Source organism: Siphateles boraxobius, unplaced genomic scaffold (genome assembly GCF_051911475.1).
Source record: "Siphateles boraxobius isolate OS27281-9 unplaced genomic scaffold, OSU_SipBor_1 153, whole genome shotgun sequence".
NCBI classification, from domain to species: domain Eukaryota; kingdom Metazoa; phylum Chordata; class Actinopteri; order Cypriniformes; family Leuciscidae; genus Siphateles; species Siphateles boraxobius.
The window spans coordinates 173,598-192,500 of NW_027508759.1; the positions used below are offsets into that span (position 1 = coordinate 173,598).

The 18,903-nt window shown below is 37.5% G+C and overlaps 2 protein-coding genes across 2 annotated transcripts in view; one reads left to right on the forward strand and one right to left on the reverse strand.

The window, feature by feature from the left end:
- fgf2 (fibroblast growth factor 2) lies at positions 1–16,722 on the forward strand. The gene is made up of 3 exons (XM_077230912.1): positions 1–309; positions 8,833–8,936; positions 11,807–16,722. The coding sequence occupies exons 1-3, from the start codon at positions 132–134 to the stop codon at positions 11,990–11,992; spliced, it is 468 nt and encodes a 155-aa protein (XP_077087027.1). The 5' UTR covers positions 1–131; the 3' UTR covers positions 11,993–16,722.
- nudt6 (nudix (nucleoside diphosphate linked moiety X)-type motif 6) overlaps positions 12,944–18,903 on the reverse strand; it is a 15,110-nt gene continuing 9,150 nt past the window's right edge. Inside the window, exons 4-5 of the mRNA XM_077230913.1 lie at positions 16,096–16,150; positions 12,944–15,084 (exon numbers count right to left, since the gene is read on the reverse strand). Coding sequence (XP_077087028.1) covers positions 14,699–15,084; positions 16,096–16,150 — 441 coding nt within the window. The 3' untranslated portion in view covers positions 12,944–14,698. The remainder of the gene's footprint in view (positions 15,085–16,095; positions 16,151–18,903) is intronic.

The window sequence follows — 18,903 nt, forward strand, 5'->3', positions numbered from 1 at the left end:
TTTAATGAGACACCGTGTCTCGGAGTGCCGGAAGGAGACGCGGGAGGAGGAGTGTGTGAGTGTGTGTGTGTGTCGGGAGGAGGGAGTTTGTGTGTGTGTGTTCATCACAGCAGAGAGAGAGAGAGAGAGAGATGGCCACGGGAGGAATCACCACTCTCCCGGCTTCTCCCGACGACGGGGCGAGCGGAGGCTTTTCTCCCGGGAACTTCAAGGAGCCCAAACGCCTTTACTGCAAAAACGGCGGATTCTTCCTGCGGATCCTGTCGGACGGGCGAGTGGACGGGGTCCGCGAGAAGAGCGACCCGCACAGTGAGTGCTTTTATTCCCTTCTTTCCATGGAAAAACAGGAGAGAGGAGAGGATCTAGAGCAGACCGACGGGACAAAGACTCTTTATATACGTCACAGATGAAAACCAGGCCTGATGATGACAGGTTTCCAAGATATTTTCAGGAAGACTCTCAGTTCACAAAGAGTTCACTAACTTTTATGCGTGTAGAATTTGTGTGTTCACTTTTGTAAAGCATTTATTCACCTTGAAGTCAAGGTTTCTACACTTAAGTCAAGTAGAAACTGAAACAATCGCCCCTTTAGACTCACGGTCAGGGTTAAAAATAGTGTTGTTAAAGGCATAGTTAACTTTAAAATGAAAACTAGCACATGATTTACTCACCCTCTCAAGTCATCCTAGGTGTATATGACAATCTTCTTTCAGACGAATACAATCTGAGTTATATTAAAAAATGTCCTGGCTCTTCCAAGCTTTATAATGACAGTGAATTGCAACCATCAGATGGAAGCTCATAAAAGTGCATCTATCCATCATAAAAAAACTCCACACGGCTCCGGGGGGTTAATAAAGGCCTTCTGAAGCAAAACGATGAGTTTTCGTAAGAAAAATATTAATATTTAACACTCTACAAAGTAAAATTCTAGCTTCCGGCCAAACACAGTCTACTTGGATCTAATGTGCAACTTGTGATGTCAGAGTAGCGTATAGTGCGTCATGGCGTAGCGTAAATATCAGCAGTGCGTCATATTACTCGCATAACTTAAGCTTAGACTAAGTCGAATCTGTATGTTTGTTTGGCCGGAAGCTAGTTATTTGACTTTATAAAGTTTTAAATTTGGATATTTTTCTTACACAAACGCAACGCTTCACTTCAGAAGGCCTTTATTAACCCGCCAGAGCCTGTGGAGAACTTTATCATGGACAGATGCACTTTTATGATGGATAGATGCACTTTTATGATGGATAGATGCACTTTTATGATGGATATATGCACTTTTATGATGGACGGATGCACTTTTATGATGGATAGATGCACTTTTATGATGGATAGATGCACTTTTATGATGGATATATGCACTTTTATGATGGACAGATGCACTTTTATGATGGATAGATGCACTTTTATGATGGATAGATGCACTTTTATGATGAATAGATGCACTTTTATGATGGATATATGCACTTTTATGATGGACGGATGCACTTTTATGATGGATAGATGCACTTTTATGATGGATAGATGCACTTTTATGATGGATATATGCACTTTTATGATGGACAGATGCACTTTTATGATGGATAGATGCACTCCTATGATGGATATATGCACTTCTATGATGGATATATGCACTTTTATGATGGATAGATGCACTTTTATGATGGATAGATGCACTTTTATGATGGATATATGCACTTTTATGATGGATAGATGCACTTTTATGATGGATAGATGCACTTTCATGATGGATAGATGCACTTTTATGATGGATATATGCACTTTTATGATGGACAGATGCACTTTTATGATGGATATATGCACTTTTATGATGGATATATGCACTTTTATGATGGATAGATGCACTTTTATGATGGATAGATGCACTTTCATGATGGATAGATGCACTTTTATGATGGATATATGCACTTTTATGATGGACAGATGCACTTTTATGATGGACAGATGCACTTTTATGATGGATATATGCACTTTTATGATGGATATATGCACTTTTATGATGGATAGATGCACTTTCATGATGGATAGATGCACTTTTATGATGGATATATGCACTTTTATGATGGACAGATGCACTTTTATGATGGATAGATACACTTTTATGATGGACAGATGCACTTTTATGTTGGATAGATACACTTTTATGATGGATAGATGCACTTTTATGATGGATACAGTCGTGCTAAGAATTAATGGCACCCCTGGTAAATGTGATCAAAAATGGCTGTAAAAAATAAATCTGCATTGTTTATGCTTTTAATCTTTCATTCAAACAATTAACAAAACTCGAACCTTGCATTGGAGTAAAAGAATTGAAAGTGGGGGGTAAATCACATTATGAAATAAATGCTTTTCTCCAAAACACGTTGGCCATAATTATTGGCTCCCTTTTATTAAATACTTTTTGCATCCTCCTTTTGCTGAGGTAACAGCCAAGATATAATGCCTGATGAGTTTGGAGAACACCCTTCATGTTGGTGCTTCTTCTCATCTTCTATAGGGTTCAGATCAGGGAACTGGGAAGTTCATGGCAGAAGCTTCATTCAGTGCTCAGTTACCCATTTTTGTATTGATTTTGATGTTTGTTTTGGATCGTTGTCCTGATGGAAGATTCAACCACGGCCCATTATAGGATTTCTAGCAGAATCCACCAGGTTTTGCTTTTTTATCTGTTGATATTTGATAGAATCCACGATGCCATGCATCTGAACAAGAAGTCCAGGACCTCCAGCAAAAAAATATGCCCACAACATTAAAGATCCAACGATGTATTGAATTGTACACATGGGGTACTTTTTATCCTTGCGTGCACCGAACCCATCTAGCGTGCTTGCTGCCAAAAAGCTCTTTTTTTTAGTTTCATCTGACTACAGATCCCGTCCCGTTTGAAATTCCAGTCTCGTCTGACAACTGAAAATGCTGGAGTTTGTTTTTGGATGAGCGAGGAAGATTTTTCCTGAAACCCTCCCAAACAACATGTGGTGATGTAGGGGTTGTTTGATTTTTTTTTTTTGGTAGGCTTCTGAACCCCAAGACTCTAGTAATCTCTGCAATTCTCCATCTGTGATACTTGAAGAGTCTTTGGCCACTCAAACTTTCATCCTCACCGTCCATTAAGGTAATATAGACACACGTCCTCTTTCTGGCAGATTCATAACATCTTTAGTTGATGAATTATGTTTTATTAAAGGATTAGTTCACCTCAAAATGAAAATTTCCTGAAAATTTACTCACCCCAATGCCATCCAAGATATCCATGTCTTTCTTTCTTCAGTGGAAAAGAAAGTAAGTTTTTTGAGGAAAACATTTCAGGATTTTTCTGTACCGCCCCATTGTTTTAAACATCCAGGATACGCACACGAAAGGACCATTTTAAACAATAAACTGACACAAAGACATAAATATGTCATTCAACATTCAGTAAAATTTGAACGATCCTCCTTCTCCACGCTTGTAAACAATGGGGCGGTACTTCCACTTGACCTTTCCAACGTGATGACGTAATGCCTGGCGCGTCGCAGACCAGCACAAGACGAACAATTGTGGTTAAAAAGTATATCAAATTTTTTTTTTTTTTTTTAATGACCGATCGTTTCGCTAGATAAGACCCTTTTCCTCAGCTGGGATCGTGCAGAGACCTTTGAAGCACTTTGAAACTGCATTGATTTGGACTTCAACAATTTGGTTACCGTTGAAGTCCATTGTGTGGAGAAAAATCCTGAAATGTTTTCCTCAAAAAAATTAATTTCTTTTCCACTGAAGAAAGAAAGACATGAACATCTTGGATGGCATTGGTGTGAGTAAATTATCAGGAAATTTTCATTTTGAGGTGAACTAATCCTTTAACAAAGTTCGTGAGGAGCAAGTTAATGCAAGTTAGACTATTTCACAAAAATAAAGACTGACTTAATTAAGACCAAAAAAATTAGACCCCTTAACCCCAGGCTAACTCAGGTCTAAGACTCTGTTACCTTGGCAACCAGCAGTAACAATCAGTTACAGTACAAACAGCCAAAAGAAAAGGGAAAATGGCTCATGATTTGTGGTTTGCTGACGGCGTTATGGAGAGAGCTATGAGAAGGGAAAGGGTTTTTGGATGTTTTCTCTTAAATATTTCTTTTTTGGCATCTTGTACCATGTTTTTGTATCTTTTGTGTACGTCTTTACCGTCTTTTAATTTTTTCCAAATTAAACATTTCTTCTTGTTACTACATTCTCCGCTAAATTTCCCAAGTAAAATGTCCTTGTAACTGTTATACTCCTCCAACAAACGCATGTTTTCCTGCACTGAGCGGTTGGATGCGCTTACTCGATCCGCCATGTTTTTTGTTTTGAAAAGTGTCTTATTTTACCCAGAATGCATTGCAGTGTAGTCCTACTTAAGATAGTCAGACTTCAGTGCTTTGTGCAACGGTCTGATTTAGATGTCGATCTGAAGTCTGACTATCTACTATATCTAAGCCATAGTCAAAGTCTATCTTTGTAAAACCGGCCCCTGGTCAAGCAACCTTCTCGAGATGCCAGCCCGCCAAACTCGGCACTCCTTTGGGGGGGTCTTTAGTCCGGCGGCTGTCCTCTGCTCTTTAGCCTTTTGAGCCCTCCCCCCGGACAGCACGCCAAATACGCATTAAACTTTACTCCCTCTAAATGTATGTAAGTGTGAACTCGTGAAATGTGGATTTTCAATTCTTTAGCTAATTTTTTACAGCCACTTTCTATTTTGTAATGCTCAAAAATCTTTTGCTGCACATCAGGGGCCGTATTCACAAAGAATTTTATCTTACCACTAGGAGTACTCCTAAATCGCACTAAAATATTTTAGCTAGGAGTTTTCTTTTAAAAGTTATTCACAACGCCTTTCAGACCTACTCTTAGTAAAGAAAAATGACAACTCCTAAACTAAGAGTGAGTCTTCGTTGCTATGGATGACGTCATTACTCATGCACGAGCTTGACTGAAGTGACCACCTTGATTGGCTGATGATTGTAACGCGGGAATGATTCCAAACACCTCCCCTATGATGATGAGTGACAGGTGACAGGTCTGAGAATGCGTGCGCTACACAAGTAGTGCGAAGGACGGAAGATGATGAATAACTGAATAAATAGCCTAAATGAATAAAGAGTAAGGAAAAACAAATAGCCTAGTAGCCTAATGAAACATATGGATTGATGCAATATCTTTGCAACATTATTGAATTAATCTGTCACTATGCCTCTGCCTACGTTTGCAAAGAGAAGAACATTTTAATTTGATTCACAATGAAATGTTACAATTAGTTTACATGCAGTGAGTAGTTTTGGTTGTTGTTGGTGGCGTTGTTGCATCCCTAGTTATGCCTACAATGCAAAATTGTTCCCTCGTGATTGGAAGCTCCTGTAGCCGCCGCATACGCATTTCAAAACATCGCAACGTGAAATGCCACAAAAAGCGGTTTGTGAATAGGTCTTAGTGAGTTAGGAGTCCTCTCGACTTCTTTTAAGCTGTCCCAGACTTAGGTGCTACTTTTAGGGCTAAAATGCTTCGTGAATTACTCTTAGTCAAAAAAATTAGGAGTCCTAAAGTTACGAGTGACACGCCCATTATTTTTAGGAGTTGCTCCTAAATTCGCCAGTTAGGAGCTACTTTTAGCCTTAAAATGTGTTGTGAATACGGCCCCTGAACTATATTCTTTGGTTTTACTCATTGTGATGGATGATCATGGGAATTTGGCCTTTGTGTTTCCTCATATTTAAACTCTTGTGAAACAAGAAGTCATAGCTAGACAATTTCATGTTCCTAGTCAACCTACTGTGTTAAGAAAATGAATGGGAATTTACTCGTACAAAATTCTAGGGGTGCCAATAATTATGGCCAACGTGTTTTTGAAAAAAACATTTATTTCATAATGTGATTTATCAATTCTTTTACTTCAATGAAAGGTTCGATTTTTTGCAAATTTTTTGAAGGAAAGATCAAAAGGTTAAACAATGCAGATTTATGTTTACAGCCATTTTTGATCATATTTACCAGATGCACTTTTATGATGGATAGATGCACTTTTATGATGGATAGATGCACTTTTATGATGGATAGATGCACTTTTATGATGGACAGATGCACTTTTATGATGGATAGATGCACTTTTATGATGGATATATGCACTTTTATGATGGATAGATGCACTTTTATGATGGATAGATGCACTTTTATGATGGACAGATGCACTTTTATGATGGATAGATGCACTTTTATGATGGATAGATGCACTTTTATGATGATAGATGCACTTCTATGACGGATAGATGCACTTTTATGATGGATAGATGCACTTTTATGATGGATATATGCACTTTTATGATGGATAGATGAACTTTTATGATGGACAGATGCACTTTTATGATGGATAGATGAACTTTTATGATGGACAGATGCACTTTTATGATGGACAGATGCACTTTTATGATGGATAGATGCACTTTTATGATGATAGATGCACTTCTATGACGGATAGATGCACTTTTATGATGAATAGATGCACTTTTATGATGATAGATGCACTTCTATGACGGATAGATGCACTTTTATGATGGATATATGCACTTTTATGATGGACAGCTGCACTTTTATGATGGATAGATGCACTTTTATGACGGATAGATGCACTTTTATGATGGATAGATGCACTTTTATGATGAATAGATGCACTTTTATGATGGATATATGCACTTTTATGATGGACAGCTGCACTTTTATGATGGATAGATGTACTTCTATGATGGATAGATCCACTTCTATGATGGACAGATGCACTTCTATGATGGACAGATGCACTTTTATGATGGATAGATGCACTTTTATGATGGACAGATGCACTTTTATGATGGATAGATGCACATTTATGATGGACAGATGCACTTTTATGATGGACAGATGCACTTTTATGATGGATAGATGTACTTCTATGATGGATAGATGCACTTTTATGATGGATAGATGTACTTTTATGATGGACAGATGCACTTCTATGATGGATAGATGCACTTTTATGATGGACAGATGCACTTTTATGATGGATAGATGTACTTCTATGATGGATAGATGCACTTCTATGATGGACAGATGCACTTCTATGATGGACAGATGCACTTCTATGATGGATAGATGCACTTTTATGATGGATAGATGCACTTCTATGATGGATAGATGCACTTCTATGATGGACAGATGCACTTCTATGATGGATAGATGCACTTTTATGATGGACAGATGCACTTTTATGATGGATAGATGTACTTCTATGATGGATAGATGCACTTCTATGATGGACAGATGCACTTCTATGATGGACAGATGCACTTTTATGATGGATAGATGCACTTTTATGATGGATAGATGCACTTCTATGATGGATAGATGCACTTTTATGATGGATAGATGCACTTTTATGATGGATAGATGCACTTTTATGATGGACAGATGCACTTCTATGATGGATAGATGTACTTCTATGATGGATAGATGCACTTTTATGATGGATAGATGCACTTTTATGATGGATAGATGTACATTTATGATGGATAGATGCACTTTTATGATGGATAGATGCACTTTTATGATGGACAGATGCACTTCTATGATGGATAGATGTACTTCTATGATGGATAGATGCACTTTTATGATGGATAGATGCACTTTTATGATGGATAGATGCACATTTATGATGGACAGATGCACTTTTATGATGGACAGATGCACTTTTATGATGGATAGATGTACTTCTATGATGGATAGATGCACTTCTATGATGGACAGATGCACTTCTATGATGGATAGATGCACTTCTATGATGGATAGATGCACTTTTATGATGGATAGATGCACTTTTATGATGGATAGATGCACTTCTATGATGGACAGATGCACTTCTATGATGGATAGATGCACTTTTATGATGGATAGATGCACTTTTATGATGGATAGATGCACTTTTATGATGGACAGATGCACTTTTATGATGAACAGATGCACTTTTATGATGGACAGATGCACTTCTATGATGGATAGATGCACTTTTATGATGGATAGATGCACTTCTATGATGACACTTCACAAACATCGCCCACCCCACAGTTTTACTCTGACCTGAACCTCTGTGTGTGAGAGAGAGAGTGTGTGTTCACAAATTAGGACATTCCTCAGTGTATTCAAATGGAGGTTGTGTCAGATTTAACTCTGGGGTCATAAAATATGATTCAGTAGGTACACAGACACACACACACTCACACACACACACTGACTCATTAATCAAACACACTTGTAAACATTCTGGTCTTGTGTCGTCTTCTGTTTTTGTCTAAACACAAGCACAGGTTCTGAGCGTCTGGTTTAATAGAGCGACGCCTGTTGTTCCTCTGATCCCAGTAAACATCCCAGCGGATCGCCTCATCACAACAAAACAACACTGAATCATCCGAGTTCTAGTCTTAGTCTCCGTTCCTCATCTATATGTTCTCTTTAAAGAACCCAGAAGCTAAAACCCTGATCTGAGACCTATAATGAAACATCAAGAGCAAATCATGCAGCCAAATACATAAATAAATCTTGCTAAGAAGAGGGTTATTTACGGCAGAAACACACAAGCTCAGATATCAGGCGTAATATGTGTTTCAGCCTCATTCCCATCATATGAACTCATGAAGAATCTGTAGACAAATCATCCTTTCCCGACAAAACCACAACTGTTTCAGCTGTTCTCAGCTGTGAGGAAATGAAGGAGTGTGTGTGTGTGTTGTGTTGAACAGAAGGTGTTTGTGTTTCTCTCAGTTCGACTGCAGCTCCAGGCGACGGCTCTCGGTGAACTGGTGATCAAGGGCATCTGTGCCAACCGATACCTCGCCATGAACGCCGACGGACGCCTCTTCGGATCGGTGAGACGCTCTAATGTGATCTGAGATCTCATGTTTCCTCCAGTGTTTATAAGTAGAGTTCAGAAACGCGTGTTATTAGCGACACCGGTGGCCGTTAAGTGAACTGCACTCGTGCACAAGAGACTGAACGTGATTCAGTGGTCATTAAAATTACACTGTTATGATTGATTATAAAGTATATTTGAGATTTTAGACTATATACACGACTCTAATCCTGAACATTGTATAAGCATTCGTTTCATGTGTCACTGAACGGAAGAGAGGTTTTCAGGAGTATATCGTCTCTTCCTTTTGATTTTCCCAAGAAAATGTCTTGAGTCCTTTCATGGATAACCTAAGAAGTCGAGGAAGGTCTATTTTTTTTATGTTTCGTTAATAACTGTTCACACATTGGCTATAAAAAAGTGATTAATACATAAAAATTCTTACGTAAAGCCCTTTTAATCATAGAAAATAGCTTTTTAAATATGTAAAAAATTAATAAATAGGCAATTATATACAGTATAAATGATGCTGTTAAGGGGTTAATTAACACAAAATGTCATTTACTCAACTTCATGTCCCTCTAAAGTAAACCCATATAAAAATCCCGGTGATTGTAACTGAAGACCCCCCCCCCCCCCCTCAAAAAAAAAAAAAAACACACCATAAAAAAGTCACATGATGCTTTGTGTGAGGAACAGACCCGTGTTAAAATCCTTATTCGCTGATAACTTTCCCCTCTGCCATTTGAACAATGTGCGGTAAACAATACCGTTCTGACACTACAGGGTAGATTAGTGTGATTTTATACGCACTCACTCTGAGAGGAGAGGTTGTGTGTGTGTGTGTGTGTGTTTTTAGGCAGGTATGATTTATGGATGTTTGATTGTGGCATAGTGGTTTTTGAGGGCACTTCTGCAGGGGCTTTAACATGTTTCATTACACTATAACAAACAACTGCTGACCACACACACACACACACACACACACACACACACACACACACACACACACACACACACACACACACACACACACACAGACACACACACAGACACACACACACACACACACACACACACACACACACACACACACACACACACACACACACACACACACACACACAGACAAACACAGACACACACACAGACACACACACACACACACACACACAGTTCATCTGTGAAGCAACACTGACACTGATGACGAAGGTGTTGCACAACAGTCAGTGAACACTGACTCTGTTCCAGCTCTTCTTCTTCAACAAACGTTTCAACAGTTTCGTCTGATGCATCAAACCCTCTCAGTGATCAACAACCTTCATGTAGAGACACTGGTCGAGTGTGTATTCCACATCAGATTACGCTGAACATGCCAACATCACAGAGGTCACATTCCTGTCAGGAGACGTTTTCCAGGACAATAGAGAATATTCCCGTAATAAACTGCAGTGCGTCACATGTTGACAAATGATGAAGCTAATATATTTCAGCATAGTTTCACTGCTGAAGCTGAAACAAGCTTCCATAGATGGAAAACAGCCGAGGTTTGAGCTCACACGGATCCACACAGAAAGTTTTAGGATCGAATCCAGCTGGAGAACATGGTCAACAGGTTTTCTTCATTACACGACACATTGACATACAGTACAGAACAGCTCTTATCATGAACATTGTATAAGCATTCGCTTCACGTGTCACTCGACAGAGCGGGAAAACATCACATCCTTTTGGTTTTCCCGAGTCCTTCACATAAACATCAGTCCTACAGGCTTTCATAGACAACTTAGGAAGTCAGGGAAAGTCTTGTTTTTATTGTTTTGTTACAAGCTGCGCAAAAACCATAGACTGTAAATAAATATGGACGTGGTGTCTGTGAAGTCATCCGTAGTGTTTCTGAAGCCCAAAGTGGGCGGAGCCGGCGTCGCCATCTTGGCAGCGTCACTCCCGAATAACCGAAATGTGCAGCGAGGCGGATTAGCTGAGGTGACGTGACGCTAACAGACAAACGGCTAGTAGTGACATCAGCGGAATTCCACCTGTCACTCAAGTGGCCACGCCCTTAATTATGCACAACTTTAAGACTTAATATAATTTAAACGGATGAGTTATTAAAAAATTCACCCCCCTCACAGTCGTCATGAAGGGCAAAATTAGTTATATAGACCAAAACCACTTTTTGCACCAGACTGTAAACAAGTTTTTTTCTGCTGTAAAGTTGGGCAGTTTAACATGGGGGTTTATGGGATTGACTCTCTTTTGCAGCCGGTCTCTAGTGGCCAGTGGATGAACTGCAGTTTAAGTCACTTCAGTCAAAAAGCGATTAATGCATGAAAATCCTTACATATAGTCCTTTTAAAGTCCCCCTGTGCTGATCATCAAGTTTTTAATGTTTTTTATACAGTATGTCTATGTGGTGTTTATTAATACGCTTTAAGACAAACCATGTGTAAATTCATAAGTCGACAGCATTGCTGAGTATTTTCTGCTTAAAACTGCAGTGAACCAAAGACAGTCTCAAAAACACGGTTTGAAATCGCTGGTGTTTCTGACGTCACAAACTACCTTGTAACCAATCAGATCAACGTGTGATCGTCAACGAGTGGGTCTCTGAGTGAGTGAGTGAGTGGAGGCGGGGCTCATTTGCATATTCATAGAACCGCGCATACTAAATGAGGCAAGGGTGTCGAGTTACATTCAAGCCAAACGAAAAAACATTTAAATATGTCATTTTGGTGATCATTTTAATGGATAAAATTACTACAGGGGGACTTTAAAACTTTTACCAATTGTTATGCTGATAATATTTTTTGTAGTGAAAACGTTTTTAATCCTTAAAAAGATGTCTCAATGTGTCTTAATGTTGTCTCCATCTCTCTCTCTCAGAGAAGAACAACGGATGAATGTTATTTCCTGGAGCGCCTGGAGTCGAACAACTACAACACGTACAGATCCCGGAAATACCCGGACTGGTACGTGGCCTTGAAGAGAACGGGCCAGTATAAATCCGGCTCGAAGACCAGCCCGGGCCAGAAGGCCATTCTGTTTCTGCCCATGTCAGCCAAGTGCTGATCGACCCGAAACCAGACTGACGCGCTCCTACATCCCGACACAGAGACTGACGAGCGGATCCAGAAGGTTAAAGGTCAGCCGGATCGCTGGAAGCCGCTTCAAAGGGAAGGTTTTTCACCGTCAAGAACCGCGTCTGGAAAACACGCTTCCCTTTAGCATTTACATCTGAAGCGTTTCCAGACAGATGTTTTGAAGAGCATTACAGGGTTTATTTGTTCGTGGAGATACAGTTAAGCCAAAAATTATTCAGACACCATTATATATTTTTTTACTAGTGTGTGCAGGACACTACAGTTCATTTATGTAAGTGAGGAGAGCAAAATAAATAAACTGTGACATATTATACCCAAAAAATCGTCATACAGTGACTACCAGTAAAATGCAAAGAAAATGGGGACAAAAATTATTCCGACACTTTGACCTGAAGTGTTTTTTCTTTAATTGCTAATGCGACCTTTTTACACCACAGACTGAACAATATTAAACATTTTTTAGTAATTTGTTGACCTTCACTTAAATTTAACAGCTGACAGATATTCAACATTATTCATTTATGAGACCGTCTAACAGAAGGATGGACAAAATTTAATAACTCTGAGTTCTTCTCATATTTTACTATAGCGAATAAACTGCGATAATGTGAGAAATGTTGAAGGTGTCTGAATAAATTACGGTTTAACTGTATCAGCAATATCCTCGTTCGTCAGTTACGCTAATGTGGCTCCAAATCCCACCGATACGATCTCAGATCTCAGATCCAACTTTCATCATTTGTTTGTCTGCATCTTCTCGCAGGAATGTCAGTAAGGCCACAAAATGTGAGTTTATTTAATGCTGCTCCGTAGAGGTTTCTCTTTATGAAAAAAATATATTTCTATACTGTATTATAGAGGGAAAAAAGGGTTTTGCAAAGACAAAGTTTAGCTTTGATGAAGGGAAGTACACAGTGAATGTTTTTCATACAACTTTATTCTTTTTTTCATATATCATCTTGTCCGAGAAAATAAGCTTCTCTTGAGTTTAGTGACACAAAAGTCTTGATTGTGGCTGCGAGTAACAGTAAGAGGAACAGTAACTTTATCTTTTCTTTGAGGTAATGTAAATGCATCTTAAAAGTACACTCTTCAAAAAGCAATTTCTAAAGCCGGGTTTCACACTGTAAGATTTGACCGTCTGAGACTAATTTTGAGAATCAAAAACCAGTAAGAGCGCCGAACCTGATAATGAGATTAGTGAGACACAACCACCACTTGCGTCACACACATCGTCTTCATAATGTCATTTACTAGAGGTTCTTACAAAATGTTAATTGCTGCAGTCTATTTAAACGTTTTTATGAATTTGAATGGGGTTGAGTGAATGATTCAACGACTCACTCGTAAAGACTTGTTTCACTGCTGGAAGAATCTCTCAGTGACATACACAGTGTTTATATCCAAGCTATACACTTTTATCCAGTTCTTCTGTGATAATTTAAATGATTGTAAGACATAAATAATGATACTCTGTGGTTGAGAAAGATCAGAACACAGATCTGACTGTTCGCTGTGATTTTGGCCAATCGATGTCATCTAGGAATAAAAATGATTGATCATGCAGCTCTACTATAGTGTGACTATGACTATGACTATTATAAATCGTACAGTGTGAACGCGGCTTACAGTGTGTATTTTGAAGATAAAGTCTTTATAAGATTCACTCTTTTGTGCAAAATATCACTCTTAGAAACTCAGAACTATATAGAACCGTAAAAGGTCCGTCAGGCACTTCATGTGTAGAACCTTTTCTATCACGGGATCATTTTATGAATTTAGTTTTAATTAAATAACTGTGCTTTAATTCATTTTTAATTTAAACACATTTTTATGACTTAAATATACTTTAAGAAAAATTTAAATAACCTGTTAAACATGAAAGTATCATGCAATCTTTTAAAGTCCCCCTGTAGTCAATCATTTTAATCCTTAAAACTCATCTTTGATCACCAAAATTACATATTTATACGTTTTTTCCCTTGAATTTTTTTTTGTTGTGCCTTAAAATAGCTTTCAAATATTTAGTTCACGCGGTTCTATGAATATGCAAATGAGCCCCGCCTCCACTCACTCACTCACTCAGAGATCCACTCGTTGACGATCACACTTTGATCTGATTGGTTACAAGGTAGTTTGTGACGTCAGAAACACCAGCGATTTCAAACTGTGTTTTTGAGACTGTCTTTGGTTCACTGCAGTTTTAATGAGAAAATACTCAGCAATGCTGTCGACTTATGAACTTACACATGGTTTGTCTTAAAGCATATAGACATAGACATACTGTATAAAAAACATTAAAAACTTGATGATCAACACAGGGGGACTTTAAAGGAGCTATACTGTATGTAAGGATTTTCATGCATTAATCGCTTTTTGACTGAAGTGACTTAAACTGCAGTTCATCCACTGGCCACTAGAGACCGGCTGCAAAACAGTCAATCCCATAAACCCCCATGTTAAACTGCCCAAATTTACAGCAGAAAAAAACATGTTTCCAGCCTGGTGCAAAAAGTGGTTTTGGTCTATATAGGTAATTTTGCCCTTCATGAAAACTGTGAGGCGGGTGAATGTTTTTTCATAAAGCGATAAATCTGAGTTAAGAACCCTAGAGCTCTATATAGATGCTTTGTTTCTAAGACTGTAAAGGCGTTTTCGGTTGTAATTGGGATGTTTATTGTGAAGAGTGTGTCTCTGGCACCCGCCTGTGATAAAGCTGATAAAACAAGCCGGAGTAAACAGCCGGCAGTTGCTCCATCGTGAGGTCGATGTTGTGGAAGCCGTTTCCCAGTCCGTACAGTAGAAGTTTAGCGACGCGACTGGTGATGGGCGTGGTCTCGCTGGTCTCGGCGAGTTCGGTCAGATCCAGCCATTCGCAGCGCACACACTCTTGCGTGCAGAAGTGGATGTCGTAGGAAAGCGGGCTGAGTCTGCAGATCAGGTACATGTCGGACATCCCGAACGCTCCCGGGTGATTGTGCTGCTGCCGAATACTCAGGAGAGATCGGAATTCTGATCGGATCCCGGTTTCCTCGAAAACCTCTCGAACGGCCGTCTCACCTGGAATAAAGCGTCCCGTCAGAACTCGGAAAATACACTGCGAAAAAATGTGTATTTCTGGCTTTTTTCCAGCACAAATATATCGAAACGTTCTTAAATTAAATTCAAAAATTTAAATTAAAAATTCTCGTTTTATTAAAAAATGTATCAAAATTAAGCGAGTTTTTGCTTTAAAAATTTGCATATGGTGTCAGAAAAATCATTAATTTTCCTGTTTTAAGCACAAACTCGCTTTATTTTGATGATTTTTTTCATTAAACACGACATAATATCTTCAGTCATTTTGCTTCTGCAGTAAATGCATCTTGATTTAAGAATGTTTCGATATGGAAAACAAGACAAAAATACTAAGAATTTGTTTTGCAGTGTAAAGATTGTAGGTTGTAAGCAGTTACTTGTTTTATTACACTGAAAAAATTTGGTGTAGAAACAATTTTCACTCAATTTCACTCAATATTTTACAAATATTCTGCAAGCAACACATCTGATTTTGAAGTATAAAGACTAAATAGTATTTTTTTGTGTAAAATATACTCCAATAATATTGTTTATTCACAACTTTACAGTGTAGATGTACAAGTAATAAAACTAGCATCTGAGCTGCTGATAAATACGGTTTTAGAAACTTTCTTGGAATAAATTCATATTACACTCTGAATATTACAGTTATTAACACTAATAACTCTGTTTACTGTATCTTATATCATGAGATTTAGAGAAACATACAGAAAGTTCTGAATGAAATTATTTGTCCTGTTCAGCATGTGAACACAATGTAACTTTGTTTATACAAAACATTTATTTTTCAGAGATAGCATTGTGATTTATGTAATCGATAACTAATCTAGCTGTTTATATACAAATCATTTGTGTAGTAAAGAAGGGTGTTTGTGTAACTGAATGTCTTGAAGATGATCTGATAAATGCACTTTTGGAGCAGGTGAAGAAGTGTCACTTTTCATGTGTGTGATTATGATCGGAATAGCTGAAATTATTCGATCTGAATCTTACCGATGTTTTCTCCAAGATCTGATAAACCACCAGGAAACTTCCAAGCATTCGTAGTCTGGAAAGGACAGAAAAGTTATGTTTAACACATGCATGTTGTTTTAGTTAGAATTATATTTTTATGGAAATTAGTCGTTTTATATTTCTCACTGTAAAAAGATGTTCTTCCTGTGTATTAGTCTTGTTTTCCAGTACAAATATCGAAATATTCTTTAGCCTCCTAATGCCTTAAAAACTCTATACAGTTTGGACTGTTGAAACGTAAGCTTATAAAACTTAATATTAATCAATAATGAGTAAATGCATAAACGTTTTGAATATTACCATGTTTTTTTTACCGTGCTATTACTTTATTTACCCCTCTTTTATTAATTTAAAACATTTGAAATTCTTTGAAATTCAAGATTTTTTAAGAACTACAGCAAAAACCAGTGTGATGCAAGAAATACAGTATATATTTTGACCTATATTTATGATAAATCTTATTTGAATATATCATTAGATGGAATTTATAAGAACATATAATGTGAGAATTTCCAGTATGAACTCCATTGATATTTGACTCATTTGAAACTTGTAATTCATGCCTGCTCAAAACAGTCTAAATTTACAAAACATACATATTATTAATTTTTTTTTAAAAACCTGCATAATTTCATGTGTAAAGCCACAGTTCACTTTCGGGTCAAAACGAACCTGAACGCAAAAGGTGAAACAATTTAGTTTAAATGGTTATATCGCTTACAATTTTGGTTTAAAAATTCTTGAAATTTTGAAAATTTTCTTAAGTCTTATAACTTATAACACACTTACAAAATTACCTTTTCTTACTTAAAACTATGGATTTTTTAATAAAATGTATTTAAACGGGACGGACCCGAATGCAAAGTAGCAAAATTACATTAGAAATTAAGTTTTGTGTTCTGAAAAATGTACAAAAATTAAGTGAGTTTGTGCTGAAAACGAGAACAAATATGTGTAAATAGAGTTACAAAAATAATCTTATTTTCTCTTTTGAATTAAGATTAACTGTATTGGCAGATAAATGTTCTTGTTTTAAGCTCAAACTCACTTCATTTTGATAATTTATTCAGAAAATAAGACTTATACTTTAAGATATTTGTACTGGGAAAAAAAAGACAAAAATACTAAGGGAGAAAATATTGCTATTTTTTATCATTTTCATTCCTCGTTCACAGATTATCTAAATATTATTTATATCTATCAATATAATATGAAATATTTTCATAAAAAATATGTCTTATAAGTTTTAGATTTGAGATTGTGGACTACTGAGGTCCATTATATGTAGAGTTTTAAAATCATCTAGAAAATGCTGCTATCTATAAATAAATCTTTCTTACTTGAGTAGTTTTGAGTTCATGTACAAATGTAACGCAGCCGAAAACAGCCGAGTTGTGTGTGATGTAATGCAACAGATGTTAAAGGTTTGTGACATGAGAATATTTCTGTACTTTCAATAAAATTCATATTTTTGTGGGCATTTAGGTTTGAAATATTTGTGGAATTACTTTTAGCTATATTGTGAAAGCAAGACAATGAAAATATGTTATGCATTCAAATTATTTAGTGTTTCCTAAACGGTTTATAATAGAAGAACATAGATTAAAAAATAGCAGTAAAAGAACTAAAAATAAAAAAGGAAGTGTTGAAGTGATTGATAACCATAATATAAAAGATGCAAAAAGTATATAAAACAAAACAGTGTTGGGTGTAATGCACTACTTAGTAATTAATTACTGTAATTTATTTACTTTCCCCTTGAAAAAGTAATGGATCAGTCTTGGATGTAATTTCATAAAATACTATATAGAACAATAGTGGATTATACATCAAAATTTGACGTATAATGTTAAAATGTATGTTTCTTGTAAACATACATAGACAGCATCCTAAAACCCTAGTGATCTTCCTCACCGCCTACATAGACAGCATCCTAAAACCCTAGTGATCTTCCTCACCGTCTACATAGACAGCATCCTAAAACCCTACAGATCTTCCTCACTGCCTACATAGACAGCATCCTAAAACCCTACAGATCTTCCTCACCGCCTACATAGACAGCATCCTAAAACCCTACAGATCTTCCTCACCGTCTACATAGACAGCATCCTAAAACCCTACAGATCTTCCTCACCGCCTACATAGACAGCATCCTAAAACCCTAGTGATCTTCCTCACCGCCTACATAGACAGCATCCTAAAGCCCTAGTGATCTTCCTCACCGCCTACATAGACAGCATCCTAAAACCCTAGAGATCTTCCTCACTGCCTACATAGACAGCATCCTAAAACCCTAGCGATCTTCCTCACTGCCTACATAGACAGCATCCTAAAACCCTAGTGATCTTCCTCACTGCCTACAAAGACAGCATCCTAAAACCCTAGTGATCTTCCTCACCGCTTACATAGACAGCATCCTAAAACCCTAGAGATCTTCCTCACTGCCTACATAGACAGCATCCTAAAACCCTAGAGATCTTTCTCACTGCCTACATAGACAGCATCCCAAAACCTTAGAGATCTTCCTCACCGCCTACATAGACAGCATCCTAAAACCCTAGTGATCTTCCTCACTGCCTACATAGTCAGCATCCTAAAACCCTAGAGATCTTCCTCACTGCCTACAAAGACAGCATCCTAAAACCCTAGTGATCTTCCTCACCGCTTACATAGACAGCATCCTAAAACCCTAGAGATCTTCCTCACTGCCTACATAGACAGCATCCTAAAACCCTAGTGATCTTCCTCACTGCCTACATAGACAGCATCCTAAAACCCTAGAGATCT